Here is a 21,909-nt window from a genome sequence, read left to right on the forward strand (position 1 = left end):
TCTTCTAATTTATGTCTGTACAAGGCATCGCTCATGGGCCCTGATCTTTGACTGAGCACTCTGGGCACTGTTGCTATACAGATAAAATCACCACATCAGTGCTGTTATTTTGTTATTCAGCTGGCTTTACTCTCAGCTTAGCCCTGGCTTTTCAATTCTCCATCTATTAAACATAAAGCACAAGGTAAACTCCGGAGAGGAAACAGCCGTGACTGAGTCTGGCTCTCCCTTCTCAGGTGACCCTGGCTCATCGAGTCACACTGAATGAACGGGTACGCTGCCTCTGCTACTGCTGGTGCTGCTGCCCCCTGTCCAGCGTAGTTCACTGAGCACTGCCCACTGCACGCTCAGCTCAGAAAGCAATATGTGACGCCCATGCTGGCTGCCGAGTTAAGAAAGGCAGGTAAAACACAGAGCATCGCCAACACTTCCCCTTCTCCCCCCACCACTAATGGAGCTGGAATAGTGTGGCAGAGCTCCGACCTTGTCTCAGGGGGTCCCATGCTTCCTGGTGGATTACGCTAGCCTCAGAGGCTCACTGTGACCCTCTACGTAGCCCTTCTCCCTCTCGAGGCAAGGGTCACAGCCTACTGAGCCATTTTCATCATAAGCCAGCAAGGAGGTTGGTGAGAGAACTCCCACAGTCTCTGTTGTCCCTATGGGCTTATTCCAACATAGTTTAGCCTCCTGTCCTGACAGGGGCCTGTCTTCCTCTCCCAGGAGGTGTTTCTGTAGTGACGGGTTGGGGAGAACCCAGGCCTGCCCTCTACTCCGGGTTCCGGCGCAGGGACCCTAATGGCAGCAGCTGTTGGCAGCCAACCTTTTACTGCCAGAGTTGCTACATTTCACTGGGCCACTTCCCCACAGCTCTCCTGCTTCTCTCTCTCAACACCTTTGTCACCCTTGCCTTAGGGCTCCCTTTCCAGTGACTTGAGGGTGTCTTCATTACCCAGCCCTTCAGCCGCACTTCCTCTCCCTTAGCTCTCCCTGGCCTGACTGGAGTGAGCACTTTTATAGTATCAGAGGGGCCTTAATTAGAGTCAGGTGTTCACATTAGCTTAACAGTCTCACCTGTCTCTTTTCAGGTTAATTGGAGTCAGGTGTTCTCATTAGCCTAATGGCTTCAACTGACTCTTAGCAGGTTAATTGGAGTCATGCATCCACCATAGCCTGGAGCAGCCCCTGCTCTGGTCAGTCAAAGAACAGAAAACTGCTTTTCCAGTGGCCAGTATATCTGCCATCGACTACTCTGCTATACCCAACTGGCCTGGGTCTATCACAATAGTTATAGTTATATCAAAGGCAACCCTCCTAGTGGGGACGCAGCTTGTACCAGCCAAAGAGTTCTTTACTCGTATAGTTTCTACCAGTTCCCTAAACAAAATAAGTTATACCGGCAAAGGACCTTTTGCAACTATAACTGTGTCTACGCTAGGGCTTTTGCTGGCATAGCTATTTCAGTAAGGGGGTAGTTTTTCTCCACACCACACCTGACATAGCGAAGGCAGCAAAAGTATAGACCAGGCCTAAGAAAAAAATTAAGCCGCTAAACCTTATGGTTGGGAAGATAGCCTTCAAAATGTTAAACCAATGTAAAGCAGGCAGGGATGCCTGCTGGACTCTGCAGTCAGAATGGTTATGAGAGCAGACTGGATTTCCCCAGTTTATCACAATGGGACGCTAACTCTGCAGCCTAATGAGGATACTTTAAATGTCAATGATGTTAACTGTTTCCTCCTGAGCATTTTAGCAGAAACATTCTGGCTAATGAATCTTTTTGCATTGTTGTTGAATGCAGGAGCTGATATTGGACAGTAGGACAATCCAGTTGTATCCAGGTTTGCTAAGCTCGGGAGTGAGGAATTCAGCCCCTCACCCCCAAGTTTAAACTCACCTCTGCCTTTACCCTAGGGGAGGGAGAGAAGAGATGCATCCTCTCTCCAGAGCCAACCATTTTAACTACCTCCTAGTTGGCAAAGACAATTCCCACACACCCCTGGGAGCCAGAAGTTCCTGCAGTCCGCTATGCAGCTATCAAAACATGACAACTTCTGTAAGGCAGTCATGTGTTTCAATGCAAAAATCTGCAGCACACTGAAGATCTGCCATGAATTGAATTGGATAACAAAATAAATGATGATCTAGTAAACCTGGCAGCAGGGACAAACAAGGGAGAGGGCTTGGGGACAGTTGTGTTGTGCATAATTCTAAGGCATCATTTAGCTTGCCTACAGCCCAGGACAGGAGGCTATGCCAATGGGTGTAATATCAGGATTTAGCCTGGTGCATTTGCCTGGTATTTATACATTGATAAATTATGGACACACCAGTCACTGTCCAATATATTGATAGTTAGATTGAGCGTTGTAAATTTCCCCCCTCACTCAAACCCTAATAATGCGATCAAGTGTGTTCAAAGGGAATGTAACCAGCTAGAGCAGCACGCAGGGTGTATCAGGGATTGGATTGTTTGAATATCTGTTTTGGAAATTAGATCTGACTACGAAGAGGTGCTTTGGCTTTGCTGATTAGCTATTGTACTTAAACCAAAAGCCGGGGCTCTGGTCTCGCTTTCTAGTGTTACATTTGCATATTTTTTCATTCCCCACGTCTCCTTTCCGGGGACAGGCTGCGCCCTTTCTCAGCAACATGTATATAAAAAGTTAGCTGCTGCAACCAGAATCTGCAGGGCCCATGTGACTGAGCACTCGCTTCAGGTACCGGCCAGAGATTCTCCTGTGTTTCAGGGGACACACGCTCAGTGAATGGCACAAGTTTTAGTAAAGACATAGACAACACTTGGAGCAGTAAATAGCTATCCGTACCCGGTACACACTCTTATTTAATGCCAATTGTTATAAGTAGAACTATTCTATATTAAGTGTCCGGAACCCTATAGATTGCACTAGTATTACTCCTGTGATTTGCCCATTGCTATTAAATATTGTAGCATGTATCTTACAATGACGGGCACTAGCTATTTAGCTATTTATCTGTTTGTCTAGGCATTTAAACTGCATTCATCACCTTGCTATCAGATTACCTGGACACTCCTGAGTGTTAAGAACCTCAGCCCATTCTGTTCATGGTGATTGCACAGTCTCAAGCAAAGTACCTGGATCTTCAGCCTGAGATGTGAGCAAAGTGATTCCCCTTTTGAGGATAACCTTTGTCCTAAGCCATGCTGGTTTGCAAGCAGGGAGAGAAGATATAAGGAGCCCTGCCTGCACCCCACGTAATCTGCATGGCAGAGTCTCAGTAGAGCCACAGCTCATATACCTGTGTGGCCTACAGGTAAGGGTCATGTCTAGTCTATTACTTACCCTCAAACTGGCTAATGCATATGCTGCACTCTACATCAGCTACTATCCAGGGCACAGTTGGCACCTACTCAAAGAGCAGCACAATGCACTTGACTAAACATACCTTATCCCCCGAGAGGAATTCTAGGTTTCCTTTCTGCAGAGAATGCAACTAGCCGAGTCTTCACTCCCCATTTCTTCACCAGCCAAGGCAGCAGATTTTAATGCTGTGTAGGTAGAATAGGTAGATGGATAGTTTACCAAGCATTTTGGGATTCTTTGGGATTAAAGTTGCTAGATAAATGTTAGCTATTACAAAGAGGAAAATCACTGAATTCCCAAGAGAAGGGACTGCAACAGTATGATTACTCAGCTCCACCGAATAGGGGAAGGCAGATCCCAGAAAGAAAAAAATTGCTTAGAACAAGATCCTGAATTAGTCTAATAAGGAATGAGGGGCTTTGGAGAACTCAGAGATAAATAGATTAAGAATAATCTTATGCGTAAAGTGGGACTCAGGAGATCTGGGTTCTCTTCCCAGCATTGTTGGAGACTTCTTCTGCAGCCTCAGGCCAGTCACATCCCATCTCTGTAGTTCAGTTTCATTGACAGTTCCATCTGTCTCTCTGTTCTAGGGTTTTCTATCAGACCCATCTAGTTTCTAAGCTGGGGTCATAATTCTTGCCTACTTTACAGGGTTCTTGTCAGGCCATTTCATTTTATAAAGTGCTTTTAAACCTTCAGATGGAAGTCATAGAGAAGTGCAATAGAATATTATTATTCGCGTTGCTTGGTGCGTAATACTATAGTTAGACAACACGATGGTGAGGATGGTATAAATGGTAGATAGATCAAAGATCTAATTGCGTGCTCTCTGTATCGATCTATACCAGAGGTTGTGAATGCCTAATATTGAAGAGAAAGCATGTTGGGGGTTTTTTCCTTCTAATTGGCCATGAGTCTGTCTGCCAAGTGCTGAGCACCTTCATCTTCCACTGTAGTCAATAGCAGATGAGAGAGTTCATCATTTCCCAGGAGCTGCTCATCTCCAGGTTCGTCTTGTATTGGAGACATTACTCAAGAACTGTTTTTCCTTATGTAAAGATTGCCTTGCAGTGCTGCCAATGTCTCTGGGAACCTGGGGGCGGGGGGGCACGAGCCATGTCAGAACCAATCACACTTGTTAGCGCTGCCCTGGGGCAGTCTGATGGATGCACCTGGGTTTTAGTGATCGTTTTTAACTGTTCTTTGATTGTTTTACAGAATTTGATACTCAAGTCTAAATATAAAAACAAAGCTCATGGTGCCATCAAAGGCAATGCTGGGAAGGCAGAATCATGTGCAATAGCCTCTGAAAAGTCCATCCAAGAATGCAGGTGATGTGACTTTACAATTATAGGAATGAAGATGTCTTCCCTCATACAAACCCATGCATGTAATAGCATGTTGCTGTAGGCCAAACACTGACTCCTTATTCAGCCCCAATCAAATTCATGTGGAGGTTTGCCTGAGTTAAGGCTTCAAGATTTGCCCCCGTATGTTTAAAGTGGGAGCTCAACACTGTAAAACAATCCTTTCATATCTCTAGGAGCTTCTGCTTTTAGAAGCAGACTCCATCTTGTGGTCCTGTTCTCCCCTCCCACAGACAAATCCATGGGCAGGCTGAGTGGGGAGGAGGAAGTTCTATGGAGTTCTCCTTGTGGAGTTTCCTCTGAGTTCTCCTGTGTGAGGAGGAGAGGGTTTGCTCACCAGAACTGGTAGCTCCCCCACAAGATCTGCTAGAGGGAAAAAGGCCTCTGTGCACAGGCCTGGGGTGCTTCCTCCATAGTGTGGGGGCCCCTGAATCCCCCTCTAGCTCCCTAGCCAGGCTCTCCCCAACTGGTGATGCCTGCTCCTTCCCCAAGATGGGAAGTTCAGTAGATGAATCAGTTCCCCTCATGTCTTTATCCTGAGGGAGGGAGAATTGCACTCACGCCATTTTAAAATCATCCACTCTTTCTTCAGTCAAATGGTGCTTGCCTCACTCCCACAATGGGACCTAACAACTTCAGTGGGACTGAGATTGAATAGACTGTAAACTCTTGGGGGCAGGGACTGTCTTTTTGTTATGGATTTGTACAAGGCCTCGCACAAGGGGGTCCTGAGCACCAATCAAGGCCTCTAAATGCAATTATAGCAAAGATCAATAATAGCAGCGCAATTTGGACCATTATCTTATCACAGGAGGCTGTCGTTGCAAGATCTGTCAAATATTCTTTTACATCCTGCCCTTCCAGTTTTACAGTATAATTACTGTTAGTGTGAGTGTATTCATTCAGCTTGCTTATTTTGGTTTCCCACTCTCTTTTTCATGTTCTCTTTCCCTCTGCACATACCAGCCATGTAATCACATGAGCAAAAAACTCCAGACAGAAGACTATTAAATCTATGTCAGATACTCCAGAGATAGGCCTGGCATGAGAACGTAGATGCATAAAATGATTCTTCTAGGTGAAGACAAATCCTGCCTCAATTAACTTCAAATCATAATACTGCCATGAACCTGATCAAAAAGATCTAAAAATCTGCCCTAAATAGGAATTTACTGTAAATCCTATTTATTATTCATTTCATTCATTATATAGAGGTAATCTGCATTATTTTGAAAACTAAGAAGTGTTAGGTAGCCAGTATTTCTTACTATTGTTAATAATAGTAAGTAATGTATTAGTAAGTAAGTAAATAATCATAAGTAACTGTTACTATTGTTAATAATAATGATTATTGTTTTAGTTTATTCAGTATGGTTACATTTTAAAAATATACATAAATGAGCCCAGATTTTTATTTGTGACATTAAAATATTAAGAAAATACATGTTTTATCTTGTATTGTTGATTTGTGTTCTTGGCATTCCTATTTTAATAATACTACCTACTGTATGGATTATGAAACGACTCATGTTATTAAAAATCATTATGCCTTTTGGGGTGTTCTTTGTAGGATGAGTGCCATCCAAATAGAATATCTAGGGAGGAAATTTGTTTATACCTTCCATTGTAGCAGTGCGGTGATATGAAGCAATATTTTGTAGGGGGGACACTGCAGTTATAGTATATCACATCCTCTGCCACCACCTTCCCCCTCCCCGTCCCCCCGGCTATAAGGTTGGACTACAAAAGACAAGGAGCAGAATAAGCAAATGCAACACTAAATATTCTCCCAGTATTTCTCCATTACAATGCATGGCAGTCTGTCATTGTAGCCAACCAATATCATTTGCAGGTTCCCTCACACTAAGGGTGGCAGACTGCGGCATGTCAAATTTGACAGCATTCTTTCTTGTCCAAGCACAAAAATATTAGACTTTAAATACAGTCCGTCTCAAAGAGGATGGGGAGGAAATATGCATATTTCTGAGCTCTAGACTGTAGCTTTTACTATCTGTGTAATAAAACAAATCTGCATCTGTGTGTACACACTTTCTGAGCAAATGTGTTGCACGTACAGATAATTGTGGCTGGTGTAGCACTGATGTTTTTTGGGCTGGCTTATACAAGGCATAATAAACTCACCCACTCACACACACAAATATATGCAAACACACACACATAGACACATAAACACATGCATAGGCACAGCTACATATGCTTTCAGGTTTAATATACACTGTATGTTCAGAGATCAATTTTTGTCAGCCAGATGACAATCCATAATAATTTCTTTCTTCGCCAATGTACAGAATACATTTTTGAACAGCTTCCTACTAAACCATTTGGGGTTTGGTTTGGGTTTTTGAATTGCCTTTGAATTGCTCTCTGGGAAAATGGTCTGAAGGGCATTGCACTTGGTCAAATTACAGAATAGATAGGGCACAGTATAGTCACTGCCCATCAGGCAACACAAATATTTTCATCAGAATCAGCAGTAAAAATATATCTTCTCCCTTTGTTATGTCTTTATCTTGCCCCGGATGCCTAGGCAGGCATAGCAAGCTGTAACCCAATCTACATCCGCAAGATGCAGGTGTGAAAGATTTGACCTTGGGGGAGGTGTGTCCTAGTGTCTCTGAAATCTTATGAATGAAATTCCAGAGGATTGTATGTGTGTGTGCCTCTCTCGCTGTGTATGTGTATGTGTGTATCTCCTCGTGTATGCGTGTGTATATGGAACAAGGGAGGGAGACTAGTTGTTATTCTGATCACAGCTTCCCTGATTCACAGACTTGGAGCTGATCATGAATATAAGTGAAGACTTTGACGTCAGAGTTGAGATATATCAGCAGACCCAATGGGGCAAGAATATTAAGTGCAAGTCAATGCCAGCAATCTGCCAACGTTATTAGCAATGTTAACCAAGGAATGAAGCTTAATCCCAAGGACTGGAAGGACTAGCACGAAAAAAAGGGGAAAGCTGATCAGCAAGGATCAAACAAAGGTAAAACAACAGAAATACATGTCTGCCTATGTTATTGCATGTGTTTGACTTCTCTTCTGCGGGCTAAGGAAGGGGAAGGGTGTTTGCGTTGTATTGAGTTTGGAAAGCAAGCCAGTTAGAAGGTGGCCCTTTCAATATTTTAATCCTAGCGCTCTGGTAAATTGCATTATGGACAGCACTCTCAGGAGCAGCAGCAAAAACCTTGACGAAGAGATTCCGGACTAAACCATTTGTGTGACCTTTGCAACTTTTGTTTTCATAAGAGTGAAATGTGAGACGATATATACAAGGCGTTGGAGGAGATGTGATGGAGGGGGGGTGAAAGGGTTCCTACTTAGTGCAAGGGGTTTACTATGAAAGAAAACCATGTTTAATGCAGCTGAGATCCTGCAGTTTGCCGCCAGCAGTCCCTGAGTGCACCGGTATTAAAAACAAGCAAAGTTAATGCAGAATATTTCTAGTCTGTAGCCTTCACTGGGATCCGATTTAACCAGGAGGTTTGCTTAAGTATGAGGCTTGCCTGGCCAGAAATAATATATTTTTATTTATTACTAACAAAATTATTGTGTCAGAAAGACACATTTACAACAAGGGACTAGATGATGTAACCATTACTCTGTTTAACCCCCAAATTGCTTGTGCCCAAGTGTTAGTGTTGGAATCGGTCTGATCATGCTATGAATCTGCAGCTCTGTACGTGTGCCTGATGCAACCGTCTGCCTTTTAATGGGAACGCATGCAACGAGCATTGTGACGGGTGAATTATTGACACTCAGCCTTGCTCACCTTCAGCTGTTCAGACGGAACCCGAGATCAGACGAATCCCCCATCTGTTCATTCGGGGGAAAGGAAGGGGAAATAGCCAAGATGGGGAGGAAAATAATTTTATTCAAAGATCGAGCCTGTTTTTTTTTTTTAAAAATAAATAAAAGAAACGGGTTTGGGGGTGTTTCCTGCGGCTGCGTTCGCGCTCGGCTCCCAGAGGAGGGTGGGGGGTGTGCCACCGGGGAATGGCCCAGGCAGGGTACCGGTCTTTTAATCCTGTCTGTGTCCGATCAGTCCCCATTGCAACCGGCACTGGGGATACTGGGGGCCAGGCTGGGACAGCGGGTCTTGTCGTGTCTCTTGCGGGCGGCCCCGGGCTCAGGGGTGGATAGTCCAGGCTCTTTCGATGCTGCTTTCACCCTTGTCTCCTCTCTCTGTGTGTCCCTTGTGCCTCCTCTCTAGCGATGCTCCACAACCCCGCAGCAGCTGCGGCCGCCATGGAGGAGCAGCTGCGGCAGCAGCAGCTCCTGGTCCTGCTCAATGCCTCCTCCAGGCCCTTCCCCAGCAGCAGCAGCAGCAGCAGCAGCAGCATCTGGCCGTCCAACTCCTCTGCCTCGGAGCCGGTCACGGCGGCGGCGGCGGCGGGAGGAGGAGGCGGAGGCGGAGGCGGAGGAGGCGGAGCGGTCAGCCCCTGGGACATCGCCCTGTGCGCCACGGGCACGGCGGTGGCCTGCGAGAACGCGCTGGTGCTGGCCGTGCTCTTCTACACGCCCAGCCTGCGGGCCCCCATGTTCCTGCTCATCGGCAGCCTGGCGCTGGCCGACCTGCTGGCCGGCCTGGGGCTGGTGGTCAATTTCACCGTGCAGTACCTGCTGCAGCCGCCCAACGCGGCCGTGGCGCTGAGCGCGGCCGGGCTGCTGCTGACCGCCTTCTCCGCCTCGGTCTGCAGCCTGCTGGCCATCACCATCGACCGCTACCTGTCGCTGTACAACGCGCTCACCTACCACACGGAGCGCACGCTGACCTTCACCTGCGCCATGCTGCTGCTCATGTGGCTGCTCTGCCTGGGCGTGGGGCTGCTGCCCCTGCTGGGCTGGAACTGCCTGCGGGACCAGGCCACCTGCAGCGTGCTGCGGCCGGTGACCAAGGACAACGCGGCGGTGCTGGCGGTCACGTTCCTGCTCCTCTTCGCCCTGATGCTGCAGCTCTACCTGCAGATCTGCAAGATCGCCTTCCGGCACGCGCAGCAGATCGCCGTGCAGCACCAGTTCATCGCCACGGCGCAGGTCACCTCCACCCGCAAGGGGCTCTCCACCCTCTCCTTCATCCTGGGCACCTTCGCCCTCTGCTGGATCCCGTTCGCCGTCTACTCGCTGGTGGCGGATTCCAGCTACCCCGCCGTCTACACCTACTCCCTGGCCCTGCCCGCCACTTGCAACTCGCTCATCAACCCGGTCATTTATGCCTTCAGAAACCCGGACATCCAGAAGTCCCTGTGGCTGGCCTGCTGCGGGTGCATCCCTTCCACCTTCTCCTCCAGGCCCAGGACATCCAGTGATGTATAAGGGTGGTTGGCCGCCCGGATTGTCAAATGGTTTCAGGCTCTCCTCCTCCGCGGCGTTATGATGTGTTACCACCAGCAGGAGGAATCCCAGAGCGACCCGCGTCTCCTTCCCTGGAAAAAGATGTCAACGAGAAAACAAAAATAAGAGTGGTCTCCTTTAAAAAATGCTTATTTTCCTACATATTTTATTTATTTTTTATTTAAAAACAACAACAAAAGACCAAAAAAAAAAAAAAGATCAGCGCTTGATGCTTTTTTCTCATCTCGGTGTAATGGAAAGGGGGAGCAGCACGTTTGCCAAACCTGTGGCCCGAAAATGTTCAAGGGCCCAGGGCAACTCTACTTATTTCAAGCCTCCCAGCGAGGGGCAGGCCGTTGGGAAGGTCCCCGGTGAGGAACGGGGAGAGACCGCGGGCCAACTCTCCCTTGGCCCCACACCAGGAGTAACCCCACTGAAGTCACTGGGGGTCGCCCCAAGTCAAAATCCTGTCAAGTGCGGGGGGGAAGTCAGGCCTGGGACGTGGGAAGAGAATAAGATAGTGCCCTGCTGTTTAGAGCCCGGCGCAGATCTGATGCTGAGGGCTCGGGGCAAGATCTAGAAAAACGTGTACAATATTTGCTTGCTGTTAGTTTGGGTTTGTTTGGAATGGTTAAAAAATGACCATACCCAGGGGGCTTCACTTCAGGGGGGTAGAGGGTTTTGGTGGTGGTGGTGATTTTTTTTAACTATAATCAGGTTTTGCTCTGCTATGCAATAATAAAAGGGACATTGTGAGATGCGGTAACCTGCCAATATTTTTCATGCCAGACCGGTTCAGCACCACGAGGTCTGGACAGCTCCGTGAGAAGTGGTAGGAGGACAAGGGGCCTGTCTTACGATTTTATGTTTATTTTTGTAAAAAAGCACATGGAAGTCAAAGATTTACATAGGCCTCTTTAAGCGGGGGGGAAAGGAAGTACGATCCTGAGTCAGGAACAAATGAGGTCCATTCCCCTTCACTTGCTGTCCTAAACAATTGTATAGTGTTGCTATGTGCTGTTCAGCTGCTGCATTGCACCTCAGAGGAGGCTGCATTTCAGTGGTGGGTGAAGTGATGCCTGTATATTTATATCTCCTTTGTTTGTGAAGCACTTTGAGAACCTGCAGGATGAAAGGCACTTTAAGGTATGATTATTATTTATTATTACAATGTGAGAGTAAAGAGAACTCCTTGCTGAAAAATATGCTCACGGTGCATCATCAAATCTAAAGGTGGGAGGAAAGGACCTTTTAGGTTATCTAGTTAATCCCCCTGCCAGGGAGATGAAAGCAGTGGAAGAAAGTCAGAGATGAGGTTTTCTTGACATCGGAACCTAGGTTAATCTTTCACTTATTTCAGTGCAGATATAACACACTGTCTTTAGCGGCATTGTTAATATAGTATGCTGATCTCGCATACTGGGTGTGGGGAGGGAGGATATGATCCAAAGACTGATATTCTGAATGAGGTTGGTTCTTCTAAAGGGAAGCCTACATCATCACGTGTCTTGTTCCCGAAACTACTAGATTAATTTGCTTCCATAGAGAAGCTACGCTAGCCTCACGCTCCTCTACCCTATCATGTGCTTTGTCGTGTTAGTGAGAAAATGATGAAGTGTCCTTCGTCTTGTGCTGTATTTTGGCCAAGAAGTGGAATAGTGCATTCCTTTAAAAACAGAATAAACCTTCAGAGACAGACGGGGACTCTGTTCTATAGGAGAAATGTCCAGGGTTGCCTCTTGGGTTGGGGGTTTGTCTTACCACCTATTCTCTCAGTGCGCTGCAAGGAAATTGCTTTGAAGTGTGACCTGTGATGTCAATGCTCCAAATGTGTTGCTCTCCCTTAGAAAGGAATCTGTGCTACAAACGTCAGAAAGATCCCTCTTTCAAACAATAGCCTACCCCTGCAGCATCAGTTGCAAACCTGGCTTAGGTTTATATTATATAAAAAGACCAACAACAAAAGAGAGAATATCGCATGTAAATATTATAGTTCCATGAAGGACAAAGTGTCCAAATTTTATGTCTGAATGCAGGTGAACCAATCGTTTATCTATAGAACTGTGCAATGAAGGTCTCTTTCTAGCTCAGCAAAGCTCACTGCACATGACAAAACTGTGAATCTCAAATGTGTGCTTTGGGCCTGGACTTTTTTTCTCGCTCCAAAAGGTGTCCCAGCTTTTCAGGTTTTTTATGAGGAGCAACGTACAACATGCACAAATTCTAGTCAATATTTTTACAATTTTATTTAACGTTTTTGCTGTTCATTTATTTATTATTCTGTTTCCATGGTTGCAGACAACTTCCTGCAGTTCCTAAATGTGAAGACTCAATGCAGAGTTAATTAAAAACATTTCAAAATAATGTTTTTATACGATTTGATCTACAGGGCAGGTATTTGTGTTTCTCTGGGCAGCTCATTTTGTATTTTTAAATCAAATGTAGCATTTAAACATTCACTCTAGGCACACAGTTAAAATGAACATCTTACATTTTCTTGGATTTTCAGTTGATTTCCTTTTATCAAAGGTTTTGATTTCAGAATTTTCCCCATAAGGAGTTTAATGGTGTAAATGAAATTTAATGATGTGAATGAAATTTACTCGCTTTCCAGGGATTTGTAGATTAAATATGACATAGGTGCATAGCAATCAAAGCAAAATAATGAGGTTTTTTTTGTGGCCCTCAATGTCAGACACTCAGAGGAGGAGTGTTACATTGGGATGTAATTAGATAAAAGGAGGAAGTTACTGATTGTAAACCACCATGGAGAAGTCAGAGATTATATGAGCATGTCCTCTAAAATACTGTTACCTGGCCAAATCTATTTCTATCCATTGAAATCACTTGGCTAAATTCAGGTGCTTACATTAAATAGTATCCTACCCTGCTCTGGTGGTGCTAATTATGGAATAGGTGAATGGAATTCACTGTGGAATTCCTTGAAAATAAGGGTATCAGGATCTGGCCCAATGAAACTACACCAGAGGTAAATTTGGACCCAGATGTTTTGGATAAAGATTTTAATCTAGTTCTTTCCTTGTGGTTGTCTCAGAGAAGCAACAAGAGATGTTCAAAAAGTGCTAAGTATGTTTCACGAAGAATTTCTAAAACTCTTCATTTGAAAATTCACAGAAAAATTGAAGTTTTCAAATTTATATTTTTCAATTTCTGAATTAAAAAGATCAGGTTGGGGGGGTGTTTGTTTTGTTTTTCCTTTGCGCTCCCCTTTTCCTTTCTCCCTCCCTGACCCCACCTTTATCACTGGAAAAATGAAAAAATGAGGGAAGGACTGGAAAAAGGAGGATAGAAAGGGAAAAAAACCTGAAGTCCCCCTTCCAAGTTTGTTTTTCATTGAGTTGTGGAAATATCAGAATATTTCTTAAAAAATTTGCAGTATGAAAATAGTCCATTTTTGTTGGAAAAAGTTTTAAACTAAATATTTTGACCAGCTCTACACTGCAGCACTCTTTGTCAATATTTATTAAGGAGAGCTAGGTTAATTATTGGAAATATTTACCAAGTTAGTAAAGTTGTATGCACAATGATAACACAGTGATGGTCTATTGTCTTTCAAAGCTGAGTTCATGGAATGTGTTGCTACAAAACACTGGGCATGATTCTGTTCATTCTCACACTGGTGTAAATCAGGAAAAAGTCCACTGAAGTCGTTAGAGTTACACCAGTGTAAAATGTCTGGTGGAAGAGGAATATAAGATTGATAGGGCCTGATTTATCAGTGGATGCTTTGTAGCACTCTAATGATGCCAAACAGCTGTAAACACAGTTTAACTAGTCTGATGAGCCAAATTTACAGCTGCTTTGCATTATGGGAGTTGCACAAAGCAACTGGAGTGCCCTGGGGAATCTGGGCCATTGCTTATTGGCAAGGATCCTCCTGTTGGATTTAGTCCGATAAAGAAACCAAAACTGACACAAGCTATTTGAAGTGCTGAGGTATTGAGAAGCGAGCTCTGCTTTAATTATTGTCATATTAATAAAGGATAACAGTAGATAACAGTATAAAGGGCAGATCCTCAGTTGGTGCAAACTGGCATAAATCCTTTGACTTCAGAACAGCTAAACTGATTCATGACATATGAAGATCTGGCTTACTTTGGAGGGACTGCTCAGTACGTAGTCAAGGTTATTTATCCACTAACATATAGTTAACACTTTGCATATCAGAGAGAACATAATGCAGCGCTATATCTATTAAGGTCAAATGATTAATATCAGGAAAGTTTTGATTTCTCCAGAGGACCAAATCCTTGCTTCTCCTTTCCCACCTTATTCAGTAGCACATGGATTTTGTTTGACTGTTGTTTAGGTTTCCACCTTGTTCAGAGTGAACTACTAATTCAGTTTTCAACAGATGAACCGTGCCTCATTTAAACAATTGGTGAAAATGACCTCTCATCATTCCCTCCTGGAATGGGATGACTTACCTACCAAAGATCGCTGATGAGCAGGAGCCCCCATGTCCATCTCTGGGGCAGAGCCGGCTGCCTTTGGGAATAGGAAAAAGAACAATGCCAGCAAACCTAAGTGTAGGTAGGAAATCATGGGCAACATTCACAATCAGGGACATGCCTCCCCTATAGCCAGGTTCTATGCCCTGGACCTATTTCCTCCATCCTCTTGCTGCTGCATATAGCTCCCCTCTGCATGGATGAAGTCTTTCAGTGTGGGGAGTCAACATTGCGCAGATCAGCAGTAACCTGTGTAGCATTTTACCATGGAGTTTTGCTCCATGTGTATGGGTAGCATGCCACATCGAGCAGCCACTTCCCCAGCACCAGCCTCATGGTTGCCTCATGTGGAGCTATTGCTCCTCCCGTCACTTATCATCATCACTATGGCAAATCCCAAAGGGACATAGTCTCCTTGCAGATCAAGTGCCATCTGGATTGATCCTCCCTTTGTCGCCCCAGCCACTTCCAGCCAGCTTCCTCTCCTTTCACCACTGCAAGTGGCAGAGAGGATCTGGCCCCAGTGTCTTTAGCTGAGACACACTTGATCCGCAGTCATTGCTCCCCCTTGGAAAAGCAAAGTTCTCACATGCAGGCAAAAGGCTGTTGACTGACTATGACGAGCCAGATCCTGATCTTAGTTACACCAGTAAAACTCCTGGTGACTTCAGTGGAGTTAGCCCAGCTTTACACCAGTGCAAGCGAGTGAAGAATTTGGCCTTAAGCAATTGCACAAAATATTTAACACACCAAAACCCACCCCAGTGTTCTTTCAGAGTGACCAGAGAAACATGAACCTGTTTTTTAGTTTTTTCACTTCCAGGTGTCTTGTTTGCCCTTTTCTTTCCTACCACATGTTTGATAGCCAGCAGCACAGTTGTAAGAATCACTTATTAAGTTGCTCTTTGTTGTTTTTTTGAGAGGTAGGTAGGTAGGTAGGTTGTGGGGGGAGGGTGGGAGGTGGAAGTGAAGGAGAGGGGAAGGGGAAACATTCCTTAGATACACACAGTATTTGAAAAGCTTGGGAGCACAGATAAATGGGACACTGTCACAAGCCACATGAATTCCTGGGGCACCTGCATTGAACTTAATGGATCTGGTCCCATATATTTAAAAATATGCCTTTATCAGTGTTACTAACCATACCTTAGATTGTTGACTTTTACAATTTTTTTAAAAAATATTTTATTTTTTGTTTACTTCCCCCTACTCTCAGTTTGGTCAGTGGAACTGTAGTTGTCACTTTCACTTTCTGTCTAACCAATTTCACTTCACTAGCAGGAATGTTACAACCTTTGGGGTCTCAATCAAAACAGTGACAATTTTTACATCCCAAACAAATAGCTTTCATTGAATTTAGAATAAAAATAATGAAAACATTACTGTTCACATTGTTAGAAAGTTCCTCTTCTTTTTTTTTTTAACAAAAACTTAATTTTGGGGTCTAAATCTACTTGACAGTAAGCCTTTGATTTTCATAATTACTTAAATTGTATCAATGTATAGTAATAATTAATGGGACAAAATACATTTTTAACTGTCAGGAATAATTGTATGCTGCGTACGGTATTTGCCTCTCATTCTTCTCGTTAAAGCCAGTCTTTTTCTCTTGGTGGGGTGGCGGCGTTGGGATCTTCTTACAATTTCATTTGAATCATCATGATAAAGGCTTAATTGCCTCTTACAAAATAGCTAATGTAGTTGCCTTGGTTTTTGTTCCTGTGACCCTAGAGAAGAGAGGCAATTCCTGTTGAAAACTTTATGAAATGCTGTACAGTGAATGATGCAGAGAGATGGAACAGTCTATAACTAGAGAAGGCAATCCAGAGCCATTGTTCTAACACCTTTGTATCCCAGACCTCTGGGGATGTGGATAAAATGGGCTCTGGATCCAAACTGACCATGGGTTTTGCAAAACCAAATCCTGCTAGCAACATTTTCCAAAAATCAGCCATCTCTGGCTGCAACTGCTGTAGTCCAGAACTGGAAAAACAATATGAAAAGTGTTGTTGTGATCCACTGAGAAATGCTAAAGTGAAGCTACATGCTAAGTATCAGTCAGGAGATCGGCTTTTTCACCAACTGGGTAGGTTGAGAAGAATAACGGGTGCCTTAATAAATTCTGCTCCATATCAAGTATAATTGTTTTTTAGACAAAGGTTTTTCCCTTCACAATCTGTGTATCCTACAGTGGTCAGGAGGCTGAATGTCTGACAGCACATTATCATATCAATAGACTCTGAAGTCACAAACACAGTGTTATGATTTTATTGCAGGATCACGGGGATAAGACATCTAAGAAAAAGTTCTTATCCCAATGCACAGTTTCACTAATGAACAAATCTGCAAGCGAATGCAGACACTTATGGGCAAAGGAGATGTTAGATTTAAAGTTTATGCAGCATAGCACCTGGGGCCTGTTTCACCTCTCCACTACAACAGTTTTACACTGGTGTAAACCAGCTAATGTCAGTGGCGCTACTCCTGATTTACACCAACATGAGATCAGAATCAGGCTCATAGCGGAATAAATTGCACTGTGTATACAGATCAACTGTAACTCGGAGGGACAGGTTTCTGACTATAAGGCTTTAGCAACAGCTCTGTGCTGAGGGTTGCTGCAGTGTCAGACGAATTTTCTTTATGAACCAGAAGGTGCATCTAGCCTTTAAAGATAAATTGATGAGCTCAGCCAGATTTAAGAAATACAGGCCAGATTCTGCTCTGCTACACCAGTGAAAATCTGGAGTCTCTCCTGAAGAGAATGGATTTAAGCCACTATGTAACTGAAAGCAGAATCTGGCCTGTAGTATTTAATATATTTTGGACAGTTTGTGCCCTTAAGGCCAAATTTTCCTTTGGAAGCACATGCACAACCCCAGCTAAAAGTCAATGATCCAAATTCAAATTCTGCTCTCAAATCTGCACCGGCAGCTGCCACTAACATCAATGGGAAAGGTACGGATTTGGGGAAGAATGTAGCTCTAAACATATGACTGAGTCACATTGTTTTTGAAGACAGGGGCATCGCTCCAGATCCTGGGGTTTGGCCTCATCCTGCAAGGTGCTGAGTTGCCCTCAGATTCCGTTGGCTTCAGGAGGGGGTTAAGGGCATTCAGCATCTTGTAAGGGGCTTCTTGGCATGTCATACAAGTGGGCCCTTTGGGCTTGAACCTGCACCCTTTGGAGTCAGGGGGAATGGTGTGAGTGCATTTAGGTTCAGGCTCTGTGGATGAAATTCATCCCTGGACAGAGGGCAAGCAGGGGGTCTATACACAGCTAAGGGGGCCCACTGAAGCCCTCAGAAGGACTAATACCCCAATTTGCAGCCCATTCCTAACTATGTGCTAAAAGTTAAGCGTGTGCTTGAAGTGCTTTGCTGAATAGGAATGTGGACTTAAGTATGTACCTAAATGCTTTGCTGGGACCTGGCTGGTGCATAGCTCTTGTGCTGGCTCTCTGTATAATGCTGGCGAAAGTAGTGAACAAAAGGGTAGCCTTTTGAAGGAACAAAGTCATTTCACCGATCTAGGACCCCAATAACGCAAGCCTTTTGCGTGCAGAGAAGTCAAGAGAAATATCATATACAGAGGGTCTTGTGGGATTGGACCCACGTACATTGTCTCAGAACTATTTTACTTATTATTCTGGGAAGTAGGAAAAATCAGAACAATCAGGACAGCAGATTATTTTTATGTAACTTTTCGTTATCCTTTTAATCTGAATGGGTAAATTGATTACAAAGGAAAGTGTATCACTCCCATTCAGTTATGATTAAATAAAGCCCCTGCAATGCACTTTATGAACAAGTGACAATAAATCAATGCTGTTATTGCACTGTATCTCTAGTGTGTATATTATACATGCCTCTGTTAAGAGTAATTTATTTTTATTACTGTAAATAAAAATGTTAAAGTGATTTGTCAAGAGAATATCCAAAATGGAAAAAAAAATCAAAATTAAAACAATCTAAGATCTGGGCTCTTGTCCCAGGTATGTGCCATTTTGTTTGTGTCTGTGTTTTTATTCCAGATAAATTAATCCAGAAAAAATCACTTGTATAACATGGTATTTAAAACAGCTGTTCAGTGACCTATGTGAGTTGAGCTGGTGGCTTTCAGACGACCTACTGGCCTGGTTCTGCAAACTCTACTCACCCAAGTTGGAGACTTACCTATATGAGGAGTCTCACTGAAATCTCTATGTCTAGTCACAACAATTCTTGCTGGTGGCTGCTCTGACAATTTTCCCTAAAATACTTAATTAGCTTTAGGAAAAACAAATAAATATGCACATAGATACATCCAAATTATTGTCATTTATTTATGTAAGGGTTTTTTGTTTTGTTTTTAAACTCAATAATACAAATAATGTACAGTTGTCTCTATACTTTACTGGACCTAAACAGAATAGAAACACAAATAAGGAGCTTTGCATGTTCTTGTCTTTTGTTGTTGTTTCTTTTGCTTTTCTGGTTGCTTTTTAAAGACTTGCTAACTAGTAAGTCTGCTGCTATGAAAAATGATATTTGTATATTTGTTAATATCATTTTTTACAGTAGCAGACTTGCTAGCTAGCTGGGAGGCAGTGAAAAGTGATATTAACAAACACACAAATATCACATTTCACAGCAAATTTACAAAGCCCTAGCAAGCTGGGGGACAAATTAAGTCCTGGATGGGGAGGTGGGTAGTGAGGCAGCATAGGCCAGGGTGAAGGAGGAGGCAGTGGGACCAGTGCCAATGGACTGGGGGAGGCAGTGGGGGCCAGTGGGTCTGGGCCAAAGCTCTGTGGCTGGAGACCAGAACCCACCACCCCAGGGCTGAAGCCAGAAGCCCAAGTTCCACCAGCCTCAGGAACGTTGGGAATTCACACTGACTGCCTGTTCCTCCAGTGTTTCTGGCTCCAGAGGGGGGCAGGGCCCAACCCTTGCTGGTGGCCTTGCAGGAGGGGCCGTTATTTCCCTCCCCTCCCACCAATCACCGCCCAGAAGCCTGTGGCCTCAAGAAAAGTTCCTGGTAGCCACATTTGAGAAATGCTGGGACTCTAGTCAATGAGTAAGGGTTGCCAGATTGGGCACTATTGGGCCTGATTTTCAGAGATACTGAGCATCCACTACTCCCATTGACTTTAACTGGAGCTGAGCATGTTCAGCACCTTTGAAAATCAGACTCTATATATCCACCATGACATCTATCTATCTATCTATCTATCTATCTATCTTGTCAGGCTCCCTAAAGAGGAAACTCCATATAACAAACACAACAGTATTCCATAGTAATAGTCCAAAATATGGCAGTGTCTTTAAGGTAAGTCCTAGGGGTAGTCCTTTTTTAAAATAACCAAACAATTAAATGGGCATGGAAATAGGACTAGACTTTCCTCCCTAGAAGTGATCCATCCAGGGCAGGGATCAGATAGATAAGTCAGGGATGTGGGGGCGTGGGGAGGAATCGAATGCCATTGCACTGTTATTCCTGGAGCTGTACCTATTAGGGGGGGGAATCGAGCATTTCAGCCTGCAGAGCTGTCAAGTCACTGAGTTTCTCCAGCAGTGAATTCACATAGGAAAAGCAAGACTAATAACATGTTAAAAGCAAACTGAAATGAAGCCAAATGGGCCCAAACCAAAACCTTATCTGGATTCCAGCCTCTCAGAACTTTGGGGAAGTTCCAAGCCAGCTCAGCATGGATCTGGGTGGCTTAGGCCTATGAACGTTGTTCAACACCAGAGGAAGTCATCAAGTCATCTGCTGCACTGGGAAGCCTATCTCCAGGTTAGCTCACCACCAGATCCAGCAGGGTGTTCCTCCCTGTGTCAAAGCCAGCTCTCCTTCTTCTGATCTGCAGCTGCTCCTGTTGCCCAGGCCCATAGTGCCCATTCCTCTAGCTCAGTCTTCTGGTTTCTGGTGGAGTGATGCCATCACCTCTAGAACGGAGAGCTGCAGCTGTTTCATAGTGTGCAACAATGGGCACCCAGGACAAAAAGTGAAGAAGAATGCTGCATGCATTTGAAAGCGCAGGGGGATTTTGGAAGATGCTTAGATATCAAGGCCAAGATTTTTCAAAAATGGGAGCCTAAAATTAGGCTCCTAGGGTTAGATTTCAAAATTAGGCTCCTAGGGCCAGAGCTCAGCTACCCAAAGCTCCCATTTAGGCACCTAAGCAAGTAGTGAGATTTTCAAAAGTACTGGGTACTTAAAAATCTCTCATTGAGGGCTGGGAGCTCAGCACATTTGTATAACTGGCCATTTTTTTAGGTGCCTAGCCTTTGTCTCTCTCTCTCTCTCTCTCTCTTTTTTAATCTTGGCCCAGGATAATAGGTAGTGCTTAAAATACTAGCGAGAGAGAGAGTGATAATAACTCAAGCTGGACTTTAGGTTGATCACTGGGGCTAACACCTCTGTTCTTGGCACAAGGACCCTGAGATTTTCAGTGTTCACAAATGGTCAGGCTCTATTGTAAAGACACTTGCTGCAGTGTTGCCTAACCCCTCCTCTGCAGTGCTGGTACTGAGTCAGAGGGAAGAGCACCCTACATTTAATCGCATCACTAGGACCAATCATTACTGGGAGGTCTTCTAGCAAAGTATCTTCCAGGACCCATCTTCAGTGGAGATCCCAATCTGAGGGGGCATGGCTGCTGGACAAAGATATACATTGAACTTTGCATAAAGCAAGACTTAATGTGTAAAATGTTATAAATCTGACAGTGTTGCCAACTCTCATAATTTTATTCTGAGTCTGGGAATAAGTGTTTTACTGAAAGCGCCAGTTTGTGGATTCAAGAGATTGCGTGAGAATCTCAGCTTCCATTAGAAAAAAAAGCAAGTTTCTAGCCCTCAGGGTTATGGAGAAAAGCTCAAAAATGTCACTCAAGTGCACACAGAAAGTAAGTAAAAGAACCCAATATATTAAAAAAAACCCTCATGATTTTTAAGTCAATCTCATGATTTTGGGAATGGTTTTTGAATGTCTGAGGTTGGCAGTACTGGACTAGGATATTAATCGATATCATAGGTTCAACTGAGAGCCAATCCGTGTGTGTTTGAAATCTTGATAGTGGAAAGGAATAACAAAGAGGAAAAGACCTGTTCATTAGCTTCACTGCATGGAGTGGGTGTAACTACTAGGAGGGGAAAGTCTGACCTGGGCACACGCTGGGAAATGCTTGTCATGAAGTGAGTACACAGCAGGGTACTCCTTGCAATATTTAAAGCCACCTATATTATAGGACCTGCTTACCTGAGAGAACCACCTGTTGCTCTGTGTGCTGTCACAGCAATTGAGGCATGGCATGGCAAGCGTGGCTCCACTAATTAGGTGCCTGGACGCTGGAGAAGACTCGCATGTAAGGTGAGGCGGTGGCCTT

At 44.2% G+C, this 21,909-nt stretch overlaps 1 protein-coding gene across 1 annotated transcript; it reads left to right on the plus strand.

Annotated features, from left to right (window-relative positions):
- The first annotated feature begins 7,433 nt into the window (after positions 1–7,433).
- LOC125642714 (G-protein coupled receptor 12-like) lies at positions 7,434–18,541 on the plus strand. The gene has a single exon (XM_048864422.2). It carries the CDS (start codon positions 8,948–8,950, stop codon positions 10,046–10,048), a length of 1,101 nt encoding a protein of 366 aa, XP_048720379.2. The 5' UTR covers positions 7,434–8,947; the 3' UTR covers positions 10,049–18,541.
- Positions 18,542–21,909: the final 3,368 nt, after the last annotated feature.

The sequence above is a fragment of the Caretta caretta genome, chromosome 9 (assembly GCF_965140235.1).
Source record: "Caretta caretta isolate rCarCar2 chromosome 9, rCarCar1.hap1, whole genome shotgun sequence".
Classification (NCBI taxonomy): domain Eukaryota; kingdom Metazoa; phylum Chordata; order Testudines; family Cheloniidae; genus Caretta; species Caretta caretta.

What these genes read in the sequence shown, in the direction of transcription:
- LOC125642714 (XM_048864422.2), top strand. Translation starts at nt 8,948, where the DNA reads ATGCTCCACAACCCCGCAGCAGCTGCGGCCGCCATGGAGGAGCAGCTG.